We start from the raw sequence: 19,522 nt of genomic DNA, 5'->3' as shown, positions 1-19,522 counted from the left end.
TCTTAATATCCCACTGTAAGATCCGTGTATCTTTTTGAGTAAATTTATTGCTTTTGAGAAGCATTCAAAGATTTTATAGATTAGGGGAACATTTATTTTCATTTTTTAAATTCAAATAATGTAGCTTTAAAAGTGTGATTTTAAAATATTATTTAAAAATTCACGAAAAAATGTGTATGTTAATTATTTTAAGTGAAAAAGTTACCTAATTATATTTTGAAAGAGAAATTGCACCATTACGTATTAAATAAAAAATATTATTTTCATTTATTAATAGATAAAATTATGTCATTAAGGTCCTGTTCTTTTGAGTGGATTTGAGGGAGTGGATTTGAAGAGATTTGAGAGGATTTGAAGATAAATTTTTTTGTCATTTATTTGAGTGAATTTAAAGGTAAACGAGAGTGAATTTGGAAATAAATTTTTTTAATTTGTCACGTCAATACAATTGTATACTAATTCTTACATATTTTATTTCTTGCACTGAAGAAAATTATTATAGGTTAAAATTACCAAATAAAAAATGGTTAAAAAATTACATATCTTTGTATAGAGTTATAGATAAAAAGAAAAAAAAACTTAATTTCTTTTACAACTTGAAGGACCATGAAACTTGATAAATTTATTCTGCTAATAAATTAACTCCAGTATTAAGTGAACAATCTATATATTAATATAATAACTTGATTTTAAAGAAACTATCCAACTCACTATATGAGTGTATCTGTAACTAGTTATGAGGGTGGTGTGGTTACTTTATTTGCAGCATATTATACTTGACAATGATTCTTGCACTGAAGCATTTGTTAGACTCAAAATCTGAAACGTTGGGTCAGTAAGTCTTTTGCTGTCTTTCTTGCTTTCTCTCTCTTTTGTTATTTCATTTTATTGTGTTTTCTTTTAATTTCAGAATCTTAAAATATTAGGAAATAACCACTTAATAAAATTACTTATTTTATTAAAGAATCAATTATGAAAATTCACAATTAAGAATATTTAATTAAAAAAAATAAAAATAAAGAGAAGATATCTACATATTCCTTTAATACATAACATATGTTGATGATGTATTACAAAAAAATCTTGAAATTATCGATGGATTTTTATCGGCAAATATGTTTTCGTAGGTAAATTTGATTTACCGACAAATTTTATCGACGAATTTCAATTTTTTTTGTTATTGATAGAATCATGACTGACGAATTTTATCAATGGAAAGTTCATCAATAATGCATATTAAATTTATCTGCGAATTTTTTTATTGGTAAATTTGTCGATAATGCATATTACACTGATTAACAAAAAAGTTCATCGATAAATCCGTCGATAAATGATTATTGACAAAAAATTCGTCGATAATTTGACTTACCGATAAAAAAGTTATCAGTAAATCCATCAGTAAAAAGGATAGTAATGAATGTCTCATTTACCTGTGAATTTATTGACGAACGTTTTCGTCGATAATTACATATATATTTTTTCATCGATATTACCGACATCAATTTTACCAACGGACGTTTGAATGCCGATAATATCAATTTTTATTATAGTGTGAGTTATTTTATAATATCATTTTATTATAAATTATAATATACAGTTTACAGTGAGTTGTAAAAGATTTATTAAAGATTTATGTAGTATTCATTTTGTTAATAAAAAAATTATATATTATAAATTTATTTAATTAATATAAAACTTGTACATTTACATTAGAATCGTGTCTAATTTAAGTGTCGTACCTTTAATCTGCATGAAATAATATCTCTACAAACCGAAAATACATATGGTTAAAAAATCCTAACACTAGATAGGAGATAATGGCTTTTTTTTTAAATAATAGAGTAATGTACTTTTAAAGAGTATATTTCATTACGAGCATGAAAAATAACTGGAAATTTTAGTGTATGAGATGTGAATTTGGTTAAATCCCTAAAGTTTTGGTCTTTACATAAGGCCAAAAAATCTAGAGAGGAAAAAACTTATATAATAAAAAAGTATATGACACAAGTTTTCACAATTCGATACTTAACTTCTAGATTATTTTTTAAAGTCAAACTATATTTAAAAATAAAAAATATTTATTTAAAATATTTGCTTCATCTGAATCCAAGTTTAAGGTGGTAGATTACATTGGATTAAGGTTAAATTAAGTTAAGTGAAGACGATGTCTAATAAGTTAAAATGAATCTAAATTATATTTAGTAAGTTGAGATGAATCTAGATTATGTCGAGTTATGTTATAGAACCATATTAAGTTAGTTAAGATAGGTCTAGACTATATCAAATCGAGTCAAATTTAAGTTAAATTGATTTGGGATGAGTTCAATTAAGCTAATACGAAACAAATTAAGTTACTCCAAGTTAAGTAGAGTTAAGATGAGTCTAACTAAGGTCACACCAAGTTGAATTGGACTCAAGTTAGGTCGAGTTGGGCTTTCAACTTGGGCTTAGTTCGAGCCAAATGTTAATCATGCTAAGTTAGATATGGTCCATGTATGTTGAGACAAGTTAGGTCAAGTCTAAATTGAGTAATCTCAAGTATGTTTGAGAGATGAACTCAACTCAAGTTAAACTCATGTTGAGTAATATTGAGTTATTCTTATGTTAGGTTAAGTTAGATTATGCCCATGTTAAATTATGCCCATGTTAGATTTTTATTAGCATAGTCAAGGTGAGTTGAGTTGGACTAAGATCATATCAAGTTGGCCTATTTTAAGTAAAACTGAGTCAAGTTAAGCCTAAACTAATTTGGCTATAGTCCGAAAAGGGTAAAGTTTGTCCAAGTCATGCAAAGCTACCCTAGCCAAGCAAGGTCAAACTAGGCCCAAACAAGTTGGGTTGACCATCCAAATCAAACTGGATTAAACCTATGTCAAGTTAAATTGAATTAGTACGAGTAAGGTCAATAGGAGATTGTGTTGGGTCAAGTGCAAAAGTATGGATTGATCTCTATTAAGCTCATATCAGGTTGGGTTAAATCTAACTTAAATTAGAGTGAGCCATATTAGATCAAGCTCAAGTCAGACATGATTAAGTTGAGTTAACCTCAAACATGTTGAAGTCAAGTTGCCCAACTAATAGATTGAACTTAAATTAAATTGGATCTAAGTTAAAAAATGTATAGTCAAATTAAATTTAAGTCATGTAAAAGTTAGATTATGTTAACCTCAAATGAAGTTAGACCAAGTTAGATCTTTATAAATTGATATTTGAATCTCACCTTTATAATTAAGTTAAAAATAACAAAAACCAACTAAAAATTAATTTATAATTAATATAAAATACATATAATTTAATTTGTAATTTATAATATTTTAAAGAATCTTACTATACAGATATTTAAGAATTAACTAAAATGATAATTTTATAATGAATGAAACTTATAACCTATTCTATTTTATAAAAAAAGTGGAAACTTAGGCGATTTTTTAAAGCACTTATTTAACATATAATAATAAGGAACTTGCTTTTGAAATTGGTAGATAATGTATGTTCATAATTCTATACATTTATGATAATAAAACACATTAATGCAAAGTAAAATTACGATGCAACAATAGGCATATATGTATTTTGTTGATTCAATTGAAGGTTTTGAATAATTTAAACCAAACTACCAATTCATCATCTAAATAATAATAGAACGAACTTGAAGATGTAAATGTTGTTTGGTCTGAATGTATAAAACCTAAACTTCTAAATACTAATACCCATTTATATCGTGGAAATATTGTAACATGCTTTCATGAAATTTGGCGTAATAAGTTATAATAATATTTATCGAAAAGAATTTTTTTCTTCTCCTGTTTTTTTTATACTTTATATTTTTATTAATTTATCTATTATTTAGTACACTATAAAAATTAAAACATTAAAAAAATTTAAATATGTTTTTTTAAAATTTAATAGTAGTTATACTAATAAAATTAATATTAATAATATTATTATTCATATAACAAAATTTTTATTATTAATCATATTTATGACATTTTACAATAATAATAACTCTAACTAATATTTTTACAATAAAATTTAAATTAAATAAAAAATACAACTTTACTAATATTATAATTAATTTATTAAGCACTAAACATGAGACTAAAGCCACGAAGACTCCTACAATTTATCTCAGTACAAAAGCATGAGACTTGAGCTACAGAAGAAACCTACCTTGGTACCAAACTTCACATCTGTAACCATGATACCATCATTGAAGCCACACTTTGGAATGTTTATAAAAAAAGATTTGCTCATCTGTTTTAAAGGGACTTCTAAACGTATTTAAAGCTAGACATATTTAGAGAAAGACTTTAGAGAGTTTTTCTCATACACACTTCCTTTGTACTTTAAAGAATATTATTAGAGGGTTAGGGGATGAAATTTCTTCCTTGTATTAAATTCTTCCCATCCATTATGAAGAGCTAAATCTCTTAATTGTTGAAGTGAGATGTAACCCTTTGAAACTCTCTTGTATTTGGTACTATTTGTAATTTGGTCTATACTTGTTAGATCTAAGGTTGTAGCTAACTATAGAGTCTTGACTTTAATGCATGTGATCCATTTAAGTAGTCACTAAGGAATCATATTGAAGTTTAAAAATCTTAGACTCTAAGTGTTAGGAATGAATCTAGAATTATATTCAAAGAAAACTCCTAGGACATGATTACTTGTAACTTCATATTTAATAACAAAGCCATTATAAGAGAGGGACAAAATGGTGGAAAACTTCAACACGTTTTCATTATTTGGAAGTCAATCATTTTCAAATCTAAACTCTTTTACGAAGTATTTTACTCTGTTTTCATATATCGACTCCGTTTTATATTCTATGTCATCCATTTCCAGTTATACTACAAATCACCCAATATACTTGATCCCATGTGTTATTTCTATTTATTGCTTCCATTTCAACATCCATTTCTTTCCTCCCCTTCTCACTTTTAATAGCTTCTTCAAAATGGATTGGATCATCAATTGTAGACATCGCCAAATGAACTTCATTCTTTTCTACGAAAAAGGCTCTTTCCAAACACATAATCCTTCTTCCAATCAAGTTGTTTCCTATTTCTTCCCTTATTGGAGGTTGAAGTAACATCTCCACTCAAAGAATCCAAATAACGCTCTTCTCTTTCACCAACATCAAATGCAGGTTCTCCTATCACTTCATCCAAATTGGGCTCGTCAATTCCATTTTCATGATCATTTCATTCTAATTAACACTTAATTTCTTTCTCATATTTCTAATTCCATTCCCAAAAACTATTTTCATCAAAAAAAATCTCGACTTATGAAAACTTTTTTAGATATTGGATCATATAGCATATATGCTTTAACTTATCACTAACTCTTAACAATACACTGTAAGTAATTTTTATGATTTCAATTAAATGAAAACAGGATCTTGAATTTCACGCTTCTCACTATTCTCACACACATAATAGAAAAGGACTTACCTGGATCCATTGTATAGTTCTTTCCTGTCAATTGTTCTCCCTTCTGTTAGTTCTTTCCTGACATTGTTCTCCCTTCTCTTAGTTCTTTCCTGTCATTGTTCTCCCTTCTCTTAGTTCTTTCCTGTCATTGTTCTCCCTTCTCTTACTCCTCCTCTTTGATGCTTTCTTGATGATATAGAAATTGCCAAAGATATTTTTCTCTATCAAAGTCATAGTTTTTTTTTCTTTACTTTTCAAAAAGTTAACGGGTCAACAGAAGTAAAACATTTTTTAACCAATTTTAATAAAATACAAATATGTCCTTTTATTGAAGTGAGAAGAGAGGAATTAATTTTAATAACTCTAAAATAATTCCTATAACTTTTTACCTTATATTCTAATAATCATCACATTAGAATCTTTACATCAAAGTTATACTTTAAATTACATGAACCAATTCTTAAATTAATATAATTTAAGATACACATTCTAGGCTCTTATAATCTAACTTAATTCTCTTTTTATCAGAAATATAAACATGAGAAAGACAACTAAAAATTCGAAAATACTCAACTCACTAGTGCATAAAGGACTTTAGATGTTTGGTATTTTGGGCTTTTAATGTCTGATCTTTGTCAGACGTCTATATGGGTGACATTAATGAGACGTCAGACCCTTTAGTTTAGACCTCTCTATAGACGTCGGACCTATATAGGCCAAACGTCTACATAGACGTTAGACCTATATAGGTCAGACGTCTATATAGACGTCAGACCTATATAGGTCATACGTCTATATAGACGTCTGATCCATACAGGTCAGACGTCTCTGAGGTTGCTCCTGACTCATGGTGATTTGAGTTTACAACTTTATATTTTAGTTGAAGAGAATGTATTGTACATTTTTTTTATTGGATGGTTTTAAAAACGTAGTGGAGGGAATTGGAGGAGTCCAAAACGCAAGAAATCGCCGCCGAAGAACGCCTCCCAAGGACACGAGAATAACTACACCAAAACCCAACGAAAACACATTTTAATCGGTTCAAATTAAAGATAATGCATCAAAGAGTGATGTAATCGGAGTAAAATTAATTTAAAACGGTGTAAAAGTGAGAAAACAAACCTGAAAAGCGTAACCCGTAAAGAGAAAACGCGACGAAGATGATGAACAATGAGTGGGCGTAACGGTTGTCTCGCATTCGCGATGTTTTAATGCCGACATTTAGACGTCGGTTCTCCCAATAACAGATGTCTAAAGTGCTTTAGAAGTCAGAGTGGCGGGATCATACGTCTAAATGGAGTCAAAAAGTGACTTTTTAAATTTCTGGGTTGTGTATTTAGACGTCGGTTCCCCCAATAACAAACGTCTAAAGTGCTTTAGAAATCGGAGTGGCGGGATTAGACGTCTAAATGGAGTCAAAAAGTGACTTTTTAAATTCTTGGACTATGGATTTAGACGTCGATTTCCCCAATAACAGACGTCTAAAGTGCTTTAGAAGTTGGAGTGGCAGGATCAGACGTCTAAATGGAGTCAAAAAGTGACTTTTTAAACTCTTGGGCTACGCATTTAGACGTCGGTTCCCCTAATAACAGACGTCTAAAGTGCTTTAGAAGTCGGAGTGGTGGGATTGGACGTCTAAATGGAGTCAAAAAGTGACTTTTTAAATTCTTGGGTTGCGCATTTAGACGTCGGTTCCCCCAATAACAAATGTCTAAAGTGCTTTAGAAGTCGGAGTGGCAGGATCAGACGTCTAAATGGAGTCAAAAAGTGACTTTTTAAATGTCAAAAAGTGACTTTTTAAATTTTTGGGTTGTGTATTTAGACGTCGGTTCCCCCAATAACAGATGTCTAAAGTGCTTTAGAAGTCGGAGTGGCAGGATCGGACGTCTAAATGGAGTCAAAAAGTGACTTTTTAAATCTCTGGATTGTGTATTTAGACGTCGGTTTCCCCAACAACATACTTCTAAAGTGCTTTAGAAGTCGGTTTCCCCTGTAACAGACGTCTAAATAGAATAAAAAATTATTTTTTTTAACTTTTTCGTTTAGTTTTGGCGCCTATTTGGAGGAGCTGACGTATATGAGTATTTAGACATCAAGCTCCTCCATAGTCGACGTCTAAATAGTTGTTTTATTTACAAAAATGTCACCGATCATTTTTTTTACATTGGATATTCGAGGGTCAGACGTCTAAAGGGTGACGTTAAATGTCTTTTCTGTACTATACTAAAGTTTGCCTCCACCGAAACTTCTTATGAAGTTTGATCTTTGAGTGAAAATGTTGTACTTCAATTGAGAACATGCATATGCTGTGAACCATATTCATAATGGTCCTATTTTTTCACTTGGCTACTCACAATTTTTTTGTAGTTAGTAGGCAAAACTGTCACTTGTCTTCGAATACCATTATTATCACATTAATTTTTAAATTCTTGTGACATAAACTCTCCTCTGCTATCAATGTGAAAACAATTAATAGTTAAATCTATTTCTTAATCTGAATTTTGAATTTTTTGAAAGTAACAAATGCTTTTGCCTTTCCTATGAGGAAGTAAACCCAAATTTTTTCCACTGAAATCATCAATAAAAGTAATTAGGTACCTCTTTCTACTGTCAGAATTAGGTCAGTGGATCCACCGAAGGATTTGTGTCGCTCTCCAATTACTTTTCTTAGGAAATGAGGCTCTATGTTGTTTTCCGGTCATGCCACATAACTTTAAAGGAGACTTCAATTCTGATAATCCATTTACCATGTTCTTCTCTTGAATTTAAGCCTTTATATCTTAGATGTCTCTGTACTGCAATGCCAGGGTTGAGTTACTTCTTTGTTGTGCTGAAACAATTAGTTGGTATAATAGGGTGGGATATCGCATGTAGCCTGAGCATTATTAGATTGGCTGACATATTTGTATCCATGATCGATCAATCCTCTCTTTGAATGATACACCTTGTATGCATGTCTTGCTACAATAGGAATTCCATTCTCAACAAATCCCCTATATTCCTTTGATCACAAAATATTCTCCATTAGCATCGCCCAATGATCCATCAAACTTCGGAGTGGTTGGATGCATAAATGTTGTTTCTGTCACCATTGTCAAGAAGACTGTTGCTTCTAAAAGGATCAGGCTCCATATATAAGCTCTGATACCAGATATAAAAAAAAAACAAGAAAAGAGAATTTTAATGGAGAAAAACTACTTGTTTATTGAATGGGAAGTTGGCTTTATAATGCCTTACGGCAACTGAAATATCGAAAATAAAAAAAAACATTACTAATGACCTGCTTATCAATTCTAAATAACTCAAATGACTAATAAATATCCCATAAAGATAGGGATTTGTTTACTAAATAATAACAAATCCTCTAAACTTTAAATAATAATTATAAACAAAATACGTCAACAAAATTTAATGAGTTAAAAAATTTATATTCAAATTAAAGTTTAAGGATAAAAATATATAAAATTTTATAAAAGAACAAATTTAATTTTTTGTTAATTTTTAATAACTATAAACATATTTTAAAAAATTAAAAAAAAAGCATCAAAATTTAACAAGTCATGTTAGCATATCAATAGTTTTGTACCTAGCAAATGACACAATAGGACACGGTGGCATTCAAGAATTCCCCCTTTTGCACCCAACCTCTTTCCGACAGTCGTCCCTGTGACGTATCCGTTCTCTGCCTAGCGTTGTGGATTCCTCGACGGAGGAGAAGTCGGTAGACGAAATGTCCTCAGTTTCTTGCACTAAGCTGACACTATTCACCGTTGCAGCAGTTACCATTCAGTTCATTGGTCTCTCCATCTTCGTTTTCGGCTTCTTCCCCGTCAAACCACTTCTCACCGGCCACAGGTAACACTATAATATTACCATTCCATTTCGTAACTAACCTTTTCCACTTATTCATTTCTCCATTTTCTACTTTCATCCTCAGTGGCTCGGAGAGTTTCCGACGACCGACCTGCGATGTCCACGGCGTCCCAAATCATAGCGATGCGTCTCTTCCGCCAGACAGCCTTAGGTTTTTGTATCAGGTTGTGGTGGTGAATCGCGTATTCTCTTTGTTTGACTTTGATATTTAAATTATCTTTACTTGTTACGAATAATCATTTGTTTGATTTCGCATCGCTGTTTGTGATATATGCATTCCCTTCGTAGTTTCTGTAAATTGGAGATCTGTTATGGTTGTTTTAGATTGATTGATTAGATGGAATGCAATTCTCATTTCTGCTCCTAACTTTGTTGTGTGTGCACTGATGGAGTTGGAAAATGTTGTTTGTGTAGGAAGTATCCGAGGTTCCTCCTTTGTATGGTCGACTTGTCTTAATGGTATGTACCTTTTCCGGAAATGTCGTATTCTTTGAGGTCTAATTTGGTTGCTCATGTGTTTTGGTTTTTCACGAGCTTCGGTCTATGGTTTTTGCTGTAGGTTATTGATGGTCTTCCGGCGGAATTTGTGCTTGGCAAGAAGGGTCAGCCTCCTAGCAAGGTTTTTATGGAAGCTATGCCGTATACACAGTCATTGTTGGCAAATGGTACGGCTTTTGGATATCATGCTATAGCTGCTGCTCCTACTGTTACAATGCCTCGTTTGAAGGTTAGTGTCCTATCCTGTTTCCAACGTGGAAGTAAGCAAGGAAGGCACGCGGTTTATTGATTTCCTTTCCTTTTTCTGACATCTATTAATCATATATTTTTTGTTTCTACTTCCAGGCCATGGTTTCTGGAGCAATTGGCGGTTTCCTGGATGTGGCTTTCAACTTTAACACCCAGGCTTATTTAGAAGACAATCTTCTTGGTTAGTTGTATTATTGGAGCAACCCATGTTGGAAAATCGACCATTTTTTTGTTAGTAAAGATGTCACCATTACTTGCTTATTGCAGCACAGTTCTTTAAGATTGGTTGGAAAATGGTCATGAATGGTGATGATACATGGCTCAAGTTGTTTCCTGGTTTATTTGAAAGACATGATGGAGTTACCAGCTTTTTTGTAAGTTTGCTTATAAAATGAAAATATTTTATCTGACCTCTCAATCCATGAAAAATTCTCATTAATAATTTCTTATGCCTCAGACAAAGACAAAGTAATGTGTTTCTTCACTTGGCTTGTTTGTATCTATGCTTTTACGCTTATACATAAAATAGTATGATTGCTTTATTATTTTACATTGTTTTTCTGAATCTTTCTACTACTACAGGTTAAAGATACTGTACAAGTGGATCAAAATGTGTCTCGACATCTTGTTGATGAGCTTAGTAGAGATGATTGGAATTTTCTGGTAAATGATTGTTATGACTACTTCATAATTTGGTTGGTTTCCGGCTGACGTTATTTGTATTTCCATTTTTTGATAACTTGATATTTACAAACTAGTATATATTTTCTCTGCACCTTATCCTATTTTTTTCAGTCAGTAGTATAGAACCTGAAGGTTTTAACTCCCCTCCCTCAAACATTTGCATGTTCTTTTTGTGCCCAAAAGATTGGCTGTTGCTTTATTGATGTCATATTACTGATGAACAGTTGGTTTCATGTATGCTCGCCTTGGTGTATTTCTGTGTATCGTATTTGGATATAAATTTCACTTTCTAGTGTGTATATGTTGTCTGCCTTTCCAAGTGTGCTTTTGCATATTTCTGAGTTTTTTCATGCATTCCTAAACTTATTTATATCCCCTGTTTTCTTTTGGGGAAAAATAACTGTTTCCATACAAATAAATTTCTTGGAAAAGATTTGAGTATGATTTTATTGGACGTGTTTGTAAACTTTTGAATATTAAATAAGAAGAGACTGTTTGACTGCTGCGGTTTGTTTTGGAACTTTAACAGTTTGATTACATGGAGACATTTTCCCTTTCACTTCCTTTCATTCTATCGGTATATCACTAATCTTTTTTAAGAGATGTACTTCAGGGATCATGTGATATTTGATAGCCAAATCAACTTTACCATTTTCTTACTATTATAACTAGTGGCAACTGCCAAGTTGCTGTTAGATGGACTTAATTGAAATCTTACGACAATTAGTACTACCTTTTATTAACTGTAAGTTGGTTAGGTTGATTGTCTCTTTCTATACCTAACAAGAACTTGTGATTTTATCAACTATAATATAAGAGTTGGTTTGGCTCTAGTTGTGTGATTACACCTAAATAGGAAAAAAAAATACATTTGTTGTGGTTCTACTTATTAATACTTACACCATATACTGCATCATTTTACTGGTTGCTCGATTATACATGCTTTGTTTTTATCTTTGTTATCAACTGATTTCTTTCAACTCTTGACTTTTTTTGAATATACATACGCACTAAATTGACGCCTTTAAACTTTTCAGTGAAAGTTAGGTCTTAAGCTTCATTTGTAGTACAAGGATTGTTCAAAATTGTATGTTATCTAGTTTCAGCAGCATCGATTGTGGATATTTTGTTTAGTTCAGAATTGCGTGATGCTTTATGGTGAAGATATAATTTCATTTATACACATATTACTAAATTTATTATAGATACTTCATTATCTAGGCTTGGATCATGTTGGACATCTTGGTGGGCGCAACAGGTATCATAATTTTCTCTTCACTCTATGCATGCCATTTCATTCTGTTCTCATAGCTTAACTTGGATATCTACTATTTCAGTGTGTTAATGGCTTCAAAACTTTTTGAAATGGATGAAGTAGTGAAGACGATTCATATAAATACCTTGCAAAATCTAGAAGATGATCATGGGAAGACACTTCTGGTTTGTGACAATCCTTTTTTTGCTTGAATTGTGTACTACAGAATTGATGACTTGTTTATTGTGGTGTGGACATTTCAAGACATTAACATTAATGGAGTTTGAGGTGATGGAAAATTGATGGGAGGAATATCCATTGCTGCAGTGTTAATACTCCAACAAACTAACCATAAGAGAACTACAACTGTTACTGACTAGAGTTAGTAAGTGACTAAAAAGAAAAGAAAAGAAAAGTACAATCCACTTATGAAGACAACTCTAATAAAGATGAACATGATAATGAAGAAAGTTATTTCATACGTGCAGAAATACATTATATAGAAAAAAGGAAGAAAGTTTTAAAAGAAAACAATAAATAGGATATCCAAAATTACAGAAATGAAATAAAATTAGAATAGTTGATTGTAATCCTTCCAATTAATGATATATGGTGATTTCTCCTAATCTTAGGATTGATTCCTGACACCCCCATTCCAAGCTGGGGAATGAGTTTTAGTTATTCATAGCTTGCCGAGAGTAGAATCAAAATCAGATTTTAACAATTTTCTTAGAATGTATTGTAGGGTAAATGTCCCATTTTCAATTTCTTAATTGATGAAGCTGTCAATTCTTGCATGCTTCATCCTATATTGAATTGGATAGTGCACTATGCTGAGAACCAACTTTCTGCCCTAAAGGATTTGGTAAGAGAATTGGAATAGACAATCTTTCAAATAACCAATTGATTCAAGCGGCAGATAACACAAGTTCCTTTATTGTATTAATTGTATTTAGCTTCTTTATATGGTTCTGGTATAGCTTATATCAGGAATGATGTATTTGCATGTTTGAGCTTGTACACTGAAGAGAGAGAGAGGAAACAAGATATTAGGTATATAAATTATTGTAATTACACATAATTTCGAGAATGTAATTTTACAGTATTACCTAATTAATAAATAGTTCTTCCCTTTTACATTATTCTATGACTACATTATTTCCAATACATGTTCTTGGATGAGTAAAAATCAATGCATGATGGGGTTTCAAGTCTCCACTTTTTTTTGTACACTATACGTATCTATAGTTATTTTAATTTTCATAATAGGTTCAGTGGTAGGGTTTATACAAGGAGAAATAGATAAAGGAGGTAGTTATAACCTCCCACAGCTGTAACTTGTATAACAGACTATTATATATAGTCTGTGTTTAGGTTGTTGTAGAGTAGTTTTTTGAATTGTTTGGAAAAGGGGGTTAGGAGAGAAAGGTCCTCTCGAAAGGCCTTGGCTCTGTTGTACACTGTTGTTATCTGTTCCTACTACATTGGTAGAGCAGTTTTGTTCATAATAAACAAACAAGAACTGTCTTGTATTTTCTGTATTTCTGGGTGCCTATAATTTCATTTGTAGTTTTGCACCTCTAGTGTTATTTATTCTAAATTGTAGTTTATGTTTTCTATATATCTTTCTGTGGCTATCATTTGATAGTTTCTATTTAAAACTGTAAAGACCAAGTTCTTTCAAATTTAATTAATCTCTTGTGCAAATGGATGTGCAGGTTGTAGTCAGTGACCATGGAATGACTGAGAATGGTAATCACGGGGGTTCATCCTACGAGGAAACAGACTCTATAGCCCTATTTATTGGGCCAAAACCCTATACCTTTCACCATTCCTCATCCAATCCTGACACAATTTTCCAGGTAATAACACTATACTTAATGTTTGTAGGCTGTAGCATACCAGGACTAACCATTGTTGACAATTTTCCTAACTTCTTTGACTCTCAATGTATTTACCTTCGTTTGCAAGCCATGAAGGAATCTTCTTGCATTCAGTGTATTAGTCTGCTTCTGTCGCCATGCATCCATATGTAATGAAACTCTTTGTCTTTACATGAGTTTTCTCCTTACCTGTTGAAACTTATTCTGCTATCTAACTATTCAGCACTCTCTGCTTGTTTTTAAATCTTGAATCTATCATACAGTTTAACCGGAGTCAATGACAAAATACCATTTAACTAGAGATCATGGGTAGCAGTCAAATATGTATGCAATTTACATCTTATTACTGTGCACCAGGTTGATATTGCACCAACATTAGCTTTACTTTTTGGCGTGCCAATTCCAAAAAATAATATTGGTGTTTTGATCTCTCAAATGGTTGACTCTCTGACAGGTTAGTTCCCTTTGTCTATGCTTGTCTATTTAACAGAAGAATACAGCAGGTGATATGACATTTTCTGATATCTGCTTTCATCAAGCATATTAATTTTTAACAGTAAAATTACGTGATTTTATCCTTTTTGCTTCTTTGGGGAGTTAGATGACCAAAAGCTTAGGGCACTGCAGTTGAACTCATGGCAGTTGTTCAGATTACTTCAAGCACAATTGCCTGGTTTATCCTGTAGAAATCTTCTCTGTGACACCTTCATTACTAACAGTGAACCCACAATCAGTGAATGTAAAGGTAGAGAGGAGAAGTTGTTTTGTTGCTTGTACGTAAATGCTGCTACTCTCCATGATGCCTGGAAGGCTAAAGTATTCTCCAGGTACTAGACAAGTTTGTTCTGCTTAGATTTAACTTTTAATCAGTTCCACTAGAAATATTTTTGAATATTTTTAGTTGGCATTGTTTTTCTAGGTTTAATGGTACAGAAGGTTATAACAGCATTGTTGCCGCATATTATGAGTTTCTGAGTTCAGCAAGTGAGTGGTTATCACACAAAGCAACTGATGTATGTGTGATCTTACTCAAAATTTCTTAATATTATTTAAGAGCATCAATAACCACTATCTCATGTTAACTGCTTTGTTTCTTTAAAGTTTCTCAAACTCATTTCCTTTTCATCATGATTGTGTTTGTGCAGAAACCAGTTAATTTACTTGTTCTTGGAGTTGCTGCTTTGATCATATCATGCTTGATACTTTTGGGACTTGTGTTTGTCATCCACAAAGAAATTCCTTCTTGGGAGATGCAAGATCATGAAAATTATTTGAAGCCATGGAAATTTGATGATGTGTTCGTTTTGTTTGGCATCCTGATCCTTGTCATCAGTATGGGATCAAGTTCCATGATTGAGGAAGAACATTATATTTGGAATTTCCTAACATCTACAATTAACTTGTTATTTTTTCGTAAAGCAATACAGTCTTTGGGTCTTAATAAAGCACATGATGTTCTCAGTTCAACAGAGGAAAAAAGAAATATATCAGGATGCCAAATAAGTTCATTGTTCCTTATTCTTTTTACTGGAAGAATTTTGGGAGGCTGGCATCAAGGTGGTGTAAATTGGACTAATCTTCCTGACATTGCCAAGTGGCTTGAGCAGGCTGGCAACCAATATATAAACTTGATTCAGATAGCATCATGTGCAATGGTCATCATTTTGGGCATATCTATATTGTACCTATTGCAGTCTAAAACAAAAGTTGTAACAGTGATTTGGTTCAGCTTGCTTATGTCTGGTTTGTTGGTATTACAGCATTTTGTGAAACATCAGGACATGTCAATCCCATATAATAATGACGCAAACTTATCAATACAAGTATTCTATGCTGTTCTGGGAATCACCACTGTTGCAGTTGTATTGATTTTGCCATGGATTATGCCTATGCAAACTCCTGAAATATGCTCAAGGAAAAACATCTGCGTGTCTGCTTCTGTTCCTGTTGAAATTCAGAACATGACACGTATTTTGGTATTGAAGGATTCCTTGTACATAGTTGGATGTTTGTACATAACTTTCTGGTGTCTGCTGCAGTTGTTGCTTCAACAATCCATCAATGCGATGCCTGTGTTGCTGCTCTTTATTCAATTCTTGGCCAGCATGCTTACTTTTTCTTCCAGTGGTTCATGCCATAAGCAGTGGGTTGAGGTTAGTTGCAAGATTTCATGGATAAATGGTGGATTTTATTTTTCATTTTGATATTACATTAGTTTTGGGTCCCAGAGTGTGGTGCCAATTAAGAGTCATTGACCTGGATTCTAATATAGGGTAATTTAAGTTCACTTTTTTTATATACCAATTATTAATTTCAGGGCTTAATAGGCATGCACTGTCAATGTAAAAGTTTTTACGCTGTCAACAAATACAAAATCATGTTTTGTATTATTTTTAAAGTAGTTATTCTAGAAGTTAATAAACTTATTATATATGGTGATTTTTTATTAGGTGGTAGTGTAAAAATCTTTCACTATTAGAGCATATACGTTTTATTCTTAATTTTGATGGTATAATATTCATAGTTGGAATTGACTTTCGAGGTTCTTTTATTTAGAAATGATCTTTTCATCTTTTACTTTACTTTCTACTTGAATTAAGTGGTTCTAAAAGTATGAGTTTGCTTCAGTTGAAACTTAAGTAATTGTACTGTGCGAGGCCATGTTATATGTACTTGCTCATTCACATCTAGCATTTCCTTTTAAATTTTAATGCTTAACGAGTGTTTAAAATGCTGATACTGTGTTCTTTTTAGATTACTGCTCTGTACTATCTGGGAATGGCAGGCCATTTTGCTCTTGGGAATAGTAATACACTAGCTACAATTGACGTAGCTGGAGCTTTTATTGTAATGTCTCCCATTTCTCTTTTTGTAATTATTTAAAGAAAAAGTATATTAGTTTCTACTTTACATTTGGGATTTTAATTGTCCATGAATATCTATTTCCTCAGCAAGGCATTACCTTTCATTGGCAGGGAATTTCAAGTCACTCAACCTTCCTTTCAGGTCTTCTAATGTTCATCATTACTTATGCATCCCCGATGTTATTCTTTCTGAGTATGGTCCTGTACATCTCTGTCAAGGCCATAATCTATCCACTGGTTATCAGGAACGGAAACTCTGGAGAAATTCTCAAGACCCTTCTTGGATTTCCGTGCTTGGTACCACTGACCATAAATTCTGTTCTCTTGACTGTGTACACAATTGTCCTGCTGTTGATGAGGAATCACTTGTTTATTTGGAGTGTTTTTTCCCCCAAGTGAGCTTTCCTTGAATCCTATGTCTAAAGTTGATGCATGATTTAATCACAGAATTATCCCTAGTGATTTTTTGAATTATAAGTTATAGGGATTTATTCTGATTTTCTGACCTTGCATTTATAGATACCATATAACCTTGCAAAGTAACACTTTCAATTTGTTCAATTGTTCTGTAGGTACCTTTACGTCTGTGCTGCCACTGCATGTGTCTATATTGGCGCCATTATTGTAGTTGCTACCGTGATTTATACATACATTGTTCTTTTTTGGCTGAGAAAGAGTTTTTCCTTAAGTAGCAAGGAAAAAGGTACGTGACGGCAATCTAAGTTAAGGACAAATTAGTATTAAAATGTGAAAAAGAAATTTTGACTCTAACTAAATATTGCTTTTGCCTTTTCTTTTTTTGAGGAGGGTAGTTATAATCTGATTGTTCACTGTACCTGCCCCTGCGTCTTTCTAATTAATCATTTACTGTAGAACTGTAATCTATTGATGAGGATTAAAGGAGAATGTAACTGATTGGTATATTTTCACTTTTAAACTCACACTGGCTGAGGTATGCATATCTTCGTTGCAAAATGAGAAATCTAGAGAACATCTAGAAGCAAATGCAAAATTTGAATAGCTCTTTGGTGGGGCAATTAATCAGTTTGGAAAAGATTATAAAAGGCTAGTTTGGTTGAGCTGAATCAAACGGATAGTAAAATGGTCCCAGTCTGTCATGAGTCATTCAGTTGATTAAATTAGTGTTATAAATTAACGGAAAGAGCATGGGTATTCTAGTACATTAAAAGATCAAATTGAAGTGAGGAGTCAATAAAATTTGGTATTTTAAGAAAACATAATTACAAGGATTGCATTAATGAACAAGTCGAGTGCTCCGAATGAGGTGGACAATCTAGAATAAAAAAATTTAGTGCTTGAATATGTGCATGTGATATTGATTTTTGAATCAACACAATTTTATAAATTTGTATATTTAAGCAAATGTGAGTTTAGGATAGCGTGCTTTGTATATTTAAGTAAAATGGATACATCATACATTAGGTTTGGAAATAAATTTACGTAGCTTTGATCGAACCAAACCTCCTTATTAAAACAGTTTTTAACCTCAAACACTAACAAGTATTATTAGAGAGTATAAAGGTTGAGAAAATAATTCTTAGCCAAGTCGCCTACCACATCCTCTAATTGAAGTTTTGAAACAAACTCTGCATTAATCAAGTTCCTGGGCACCTTCAATTGCTTCTTAGATTGTTAATATCATCACGAAATTTGTTTCTGGTCTCTTGCCACCACTGATCCAAGTCTTATGAGCACGTCTTTAGGTTGGAAATTATCGTGTTTGAGTCATAAATTTAGACCACGTTATACCACACCATTTAAATCATTTCTATCCACTCATGCATCGTCAAATCTAAACTTGCGATGCAAAAGATTCAGAATAATTGGATCCTGATATGAAATTGGTTCTATCAAATTTAGCAAGCTAGCATGAGGGAATAAATCGAACCACGAAGTTGACACTAGGGCTCTATCTAGGCTTTCCTCCAGGCTTCATAACTCTCACGAGAAATATCAATAAAATTACATTCAAACATGTCTTTAAGTGTGTTGAATTTGGGCCGACCTCTTTACCAGATTAAGATATTTGATCTTCGGCTTTTACCTCCTGCACCTCACAATTTCTTCATGTCTCCTCAAGTTTTCAAAATGATCATTTTATCTTCCATAGAAATGACTTTTGGATATATTTAAAAAATTTCTTGGAATAAGCTTTCTAGAACGAGATTTTCAAAACCAAGTTGAGATTCTCATAACAGAATTTTTAGAACGAATGAAATATATGTTGGAATAAACTTATCGTAATGGGATTTTCAGAACAGATTTTCTTCTGAAATGTATATAATGTCTTTTTGAATATGTTTTTCAGAAAATCCATACATGAAATATGTTTCATAAAGGAGTTTTTCCAAATACGTAAAATACATTTTGGAAAAACTTTTTGGAATAAATTTTATGCATTATCTCTTTTTTTTTCTTCCTTTATGCATTTCATCTCTTTTTTTTTATCTTCCTTTGCAGCGTTTTACCTCTCTTTTTCTATCTCTGCAACGTTTTATCTCCTCTGTAGCAGTGAGGTGCTGTGGTGATATGGCGTAGCCGTGAAGAATGTTTGAATATTTTCCTAGTATTGTGGGGGTGTAGTTAATATTTGTGGGGAGTGCATGAAGTAATAGCCTTTATTTTTTAGTGTGTGTAAAATTAGTGAGAAGTAAATACAGCACTAAATAAATATCTATTTTCAAAGGATTGTTTGTTCCAAGTAGTTGAGTAAAAAAATAGTGAGTTAAAATGAATATTAAGATTTGTTTATATTTTAATTAA

General features: G+C 32.1%; 1 protein-coding gene across 6 annotated transcripts; it reads left to right on the top strand.

The window, feature by feature from the left end:
* Window positions 1–9,016: 9,016 nt before the first annotated feature.
* LOC124824168 (Alkaline-phosphatase-like family protein) lies at window positions 9,017–19,522 on the top strand. 6 transcript variants are annotated; one of them, XR_015780814.1, is made up of 18 exons: window positions 9,017–9,287; window positions 9,370–9,469; window positions 9,720–9,764; window positions 9,865–10,032; window positions 10,149–10,233; window positions 10,320–10,426; window positions 10,635–10,715; window positions 11,942–11,994; window positions 12,074–12,176; window positions 13,710–13,853; window positions 14,232–14,328; window positions 14,476–14,701; window positions 14,794–14,887; window positions 15,020–16,027; window positions 16,629–16,721; window positions 16,826–16,880; window positions 16,984–17,133; window positions 17,311–17,679. XR_015780814.1 is itself a non-coding variant. In XM_088094481.1 (18 exons), the coding sequence occupies exons 1-18, from the start codon at window positions 9,163–9,165 to the stop codon at window positions 19,285–19,287; spliced, it is 3,036 nt and encodes a 1,011-aa protein (XP_087950607.1). In that variant the 5' UTR covers window positions 9,018–9,162; the 3' UTR covers window positions 19,288–19,522. The 6 variants fall into 6 exon arrangements, 4 of the variants coding, with proteins under 4 accessions (XP_047152507.1, XP_087950607.1, XP_087950608.1 ...); XR_015780815.1 differs by having other exon boundaries at window positions 9,018–9,287; window positions 16,850–16,880; XM_088094481.1 differs by adding an exon at window positions 19,220–19,522 and having other exon boundaries at window positions 9,018–9,287; window positions 16,826–17,133; window positions 17,311–17,441.

The sequence above is a fragment of the Vigna umbellata genome, chromosome 7 (genome assembly GCF_029865625.1).
Source record: "Vigna umbellata cultivar VRB3 chromosome 7, Vumbellata_1.0, whole genome shotgun sequence".
Classification (NCBI taxonomy): domain Eukaryota; kingdom Viridiplantae; phylum Streptophyta; class Magnoliopsida; order Fabales; family Fabaceae; genus Vigna; species Vigna umbellata.
The sequence above is the reverse complement of the archived record's forward strand: the minus strand, read 5'-3'. Positions and strand labels throughout refer to the sequence as shown.

What these genes read in the sequence shown, in the direction of transcription:
- LOC124824168 (XM_088094481.1), top strand. Translation starts at nt 9,163, where the DNA reads ATGTCCTCAGTTTCTTGCACTAAGCTGACACTATTCACCGTTGCAGCA. An exon ending in CCACTTCTCACCGGCCACAG is followed by an intron (nt 9,288 to 9,369) that starts GTAACACTATAA and finishes TTTCATCCTCAG; the next exon opens with TGGCTCGGAGAGTTTCCGAC. An exon ending in ATGGTCGACTTGTCTTAATG is followed by an intron (nt 9,765 to 9,864) that starts GTATGTACCTTT and finishes TTTTTGCTGTAG; the next exon opens with GTTATTGATGGTCTTCCGGC.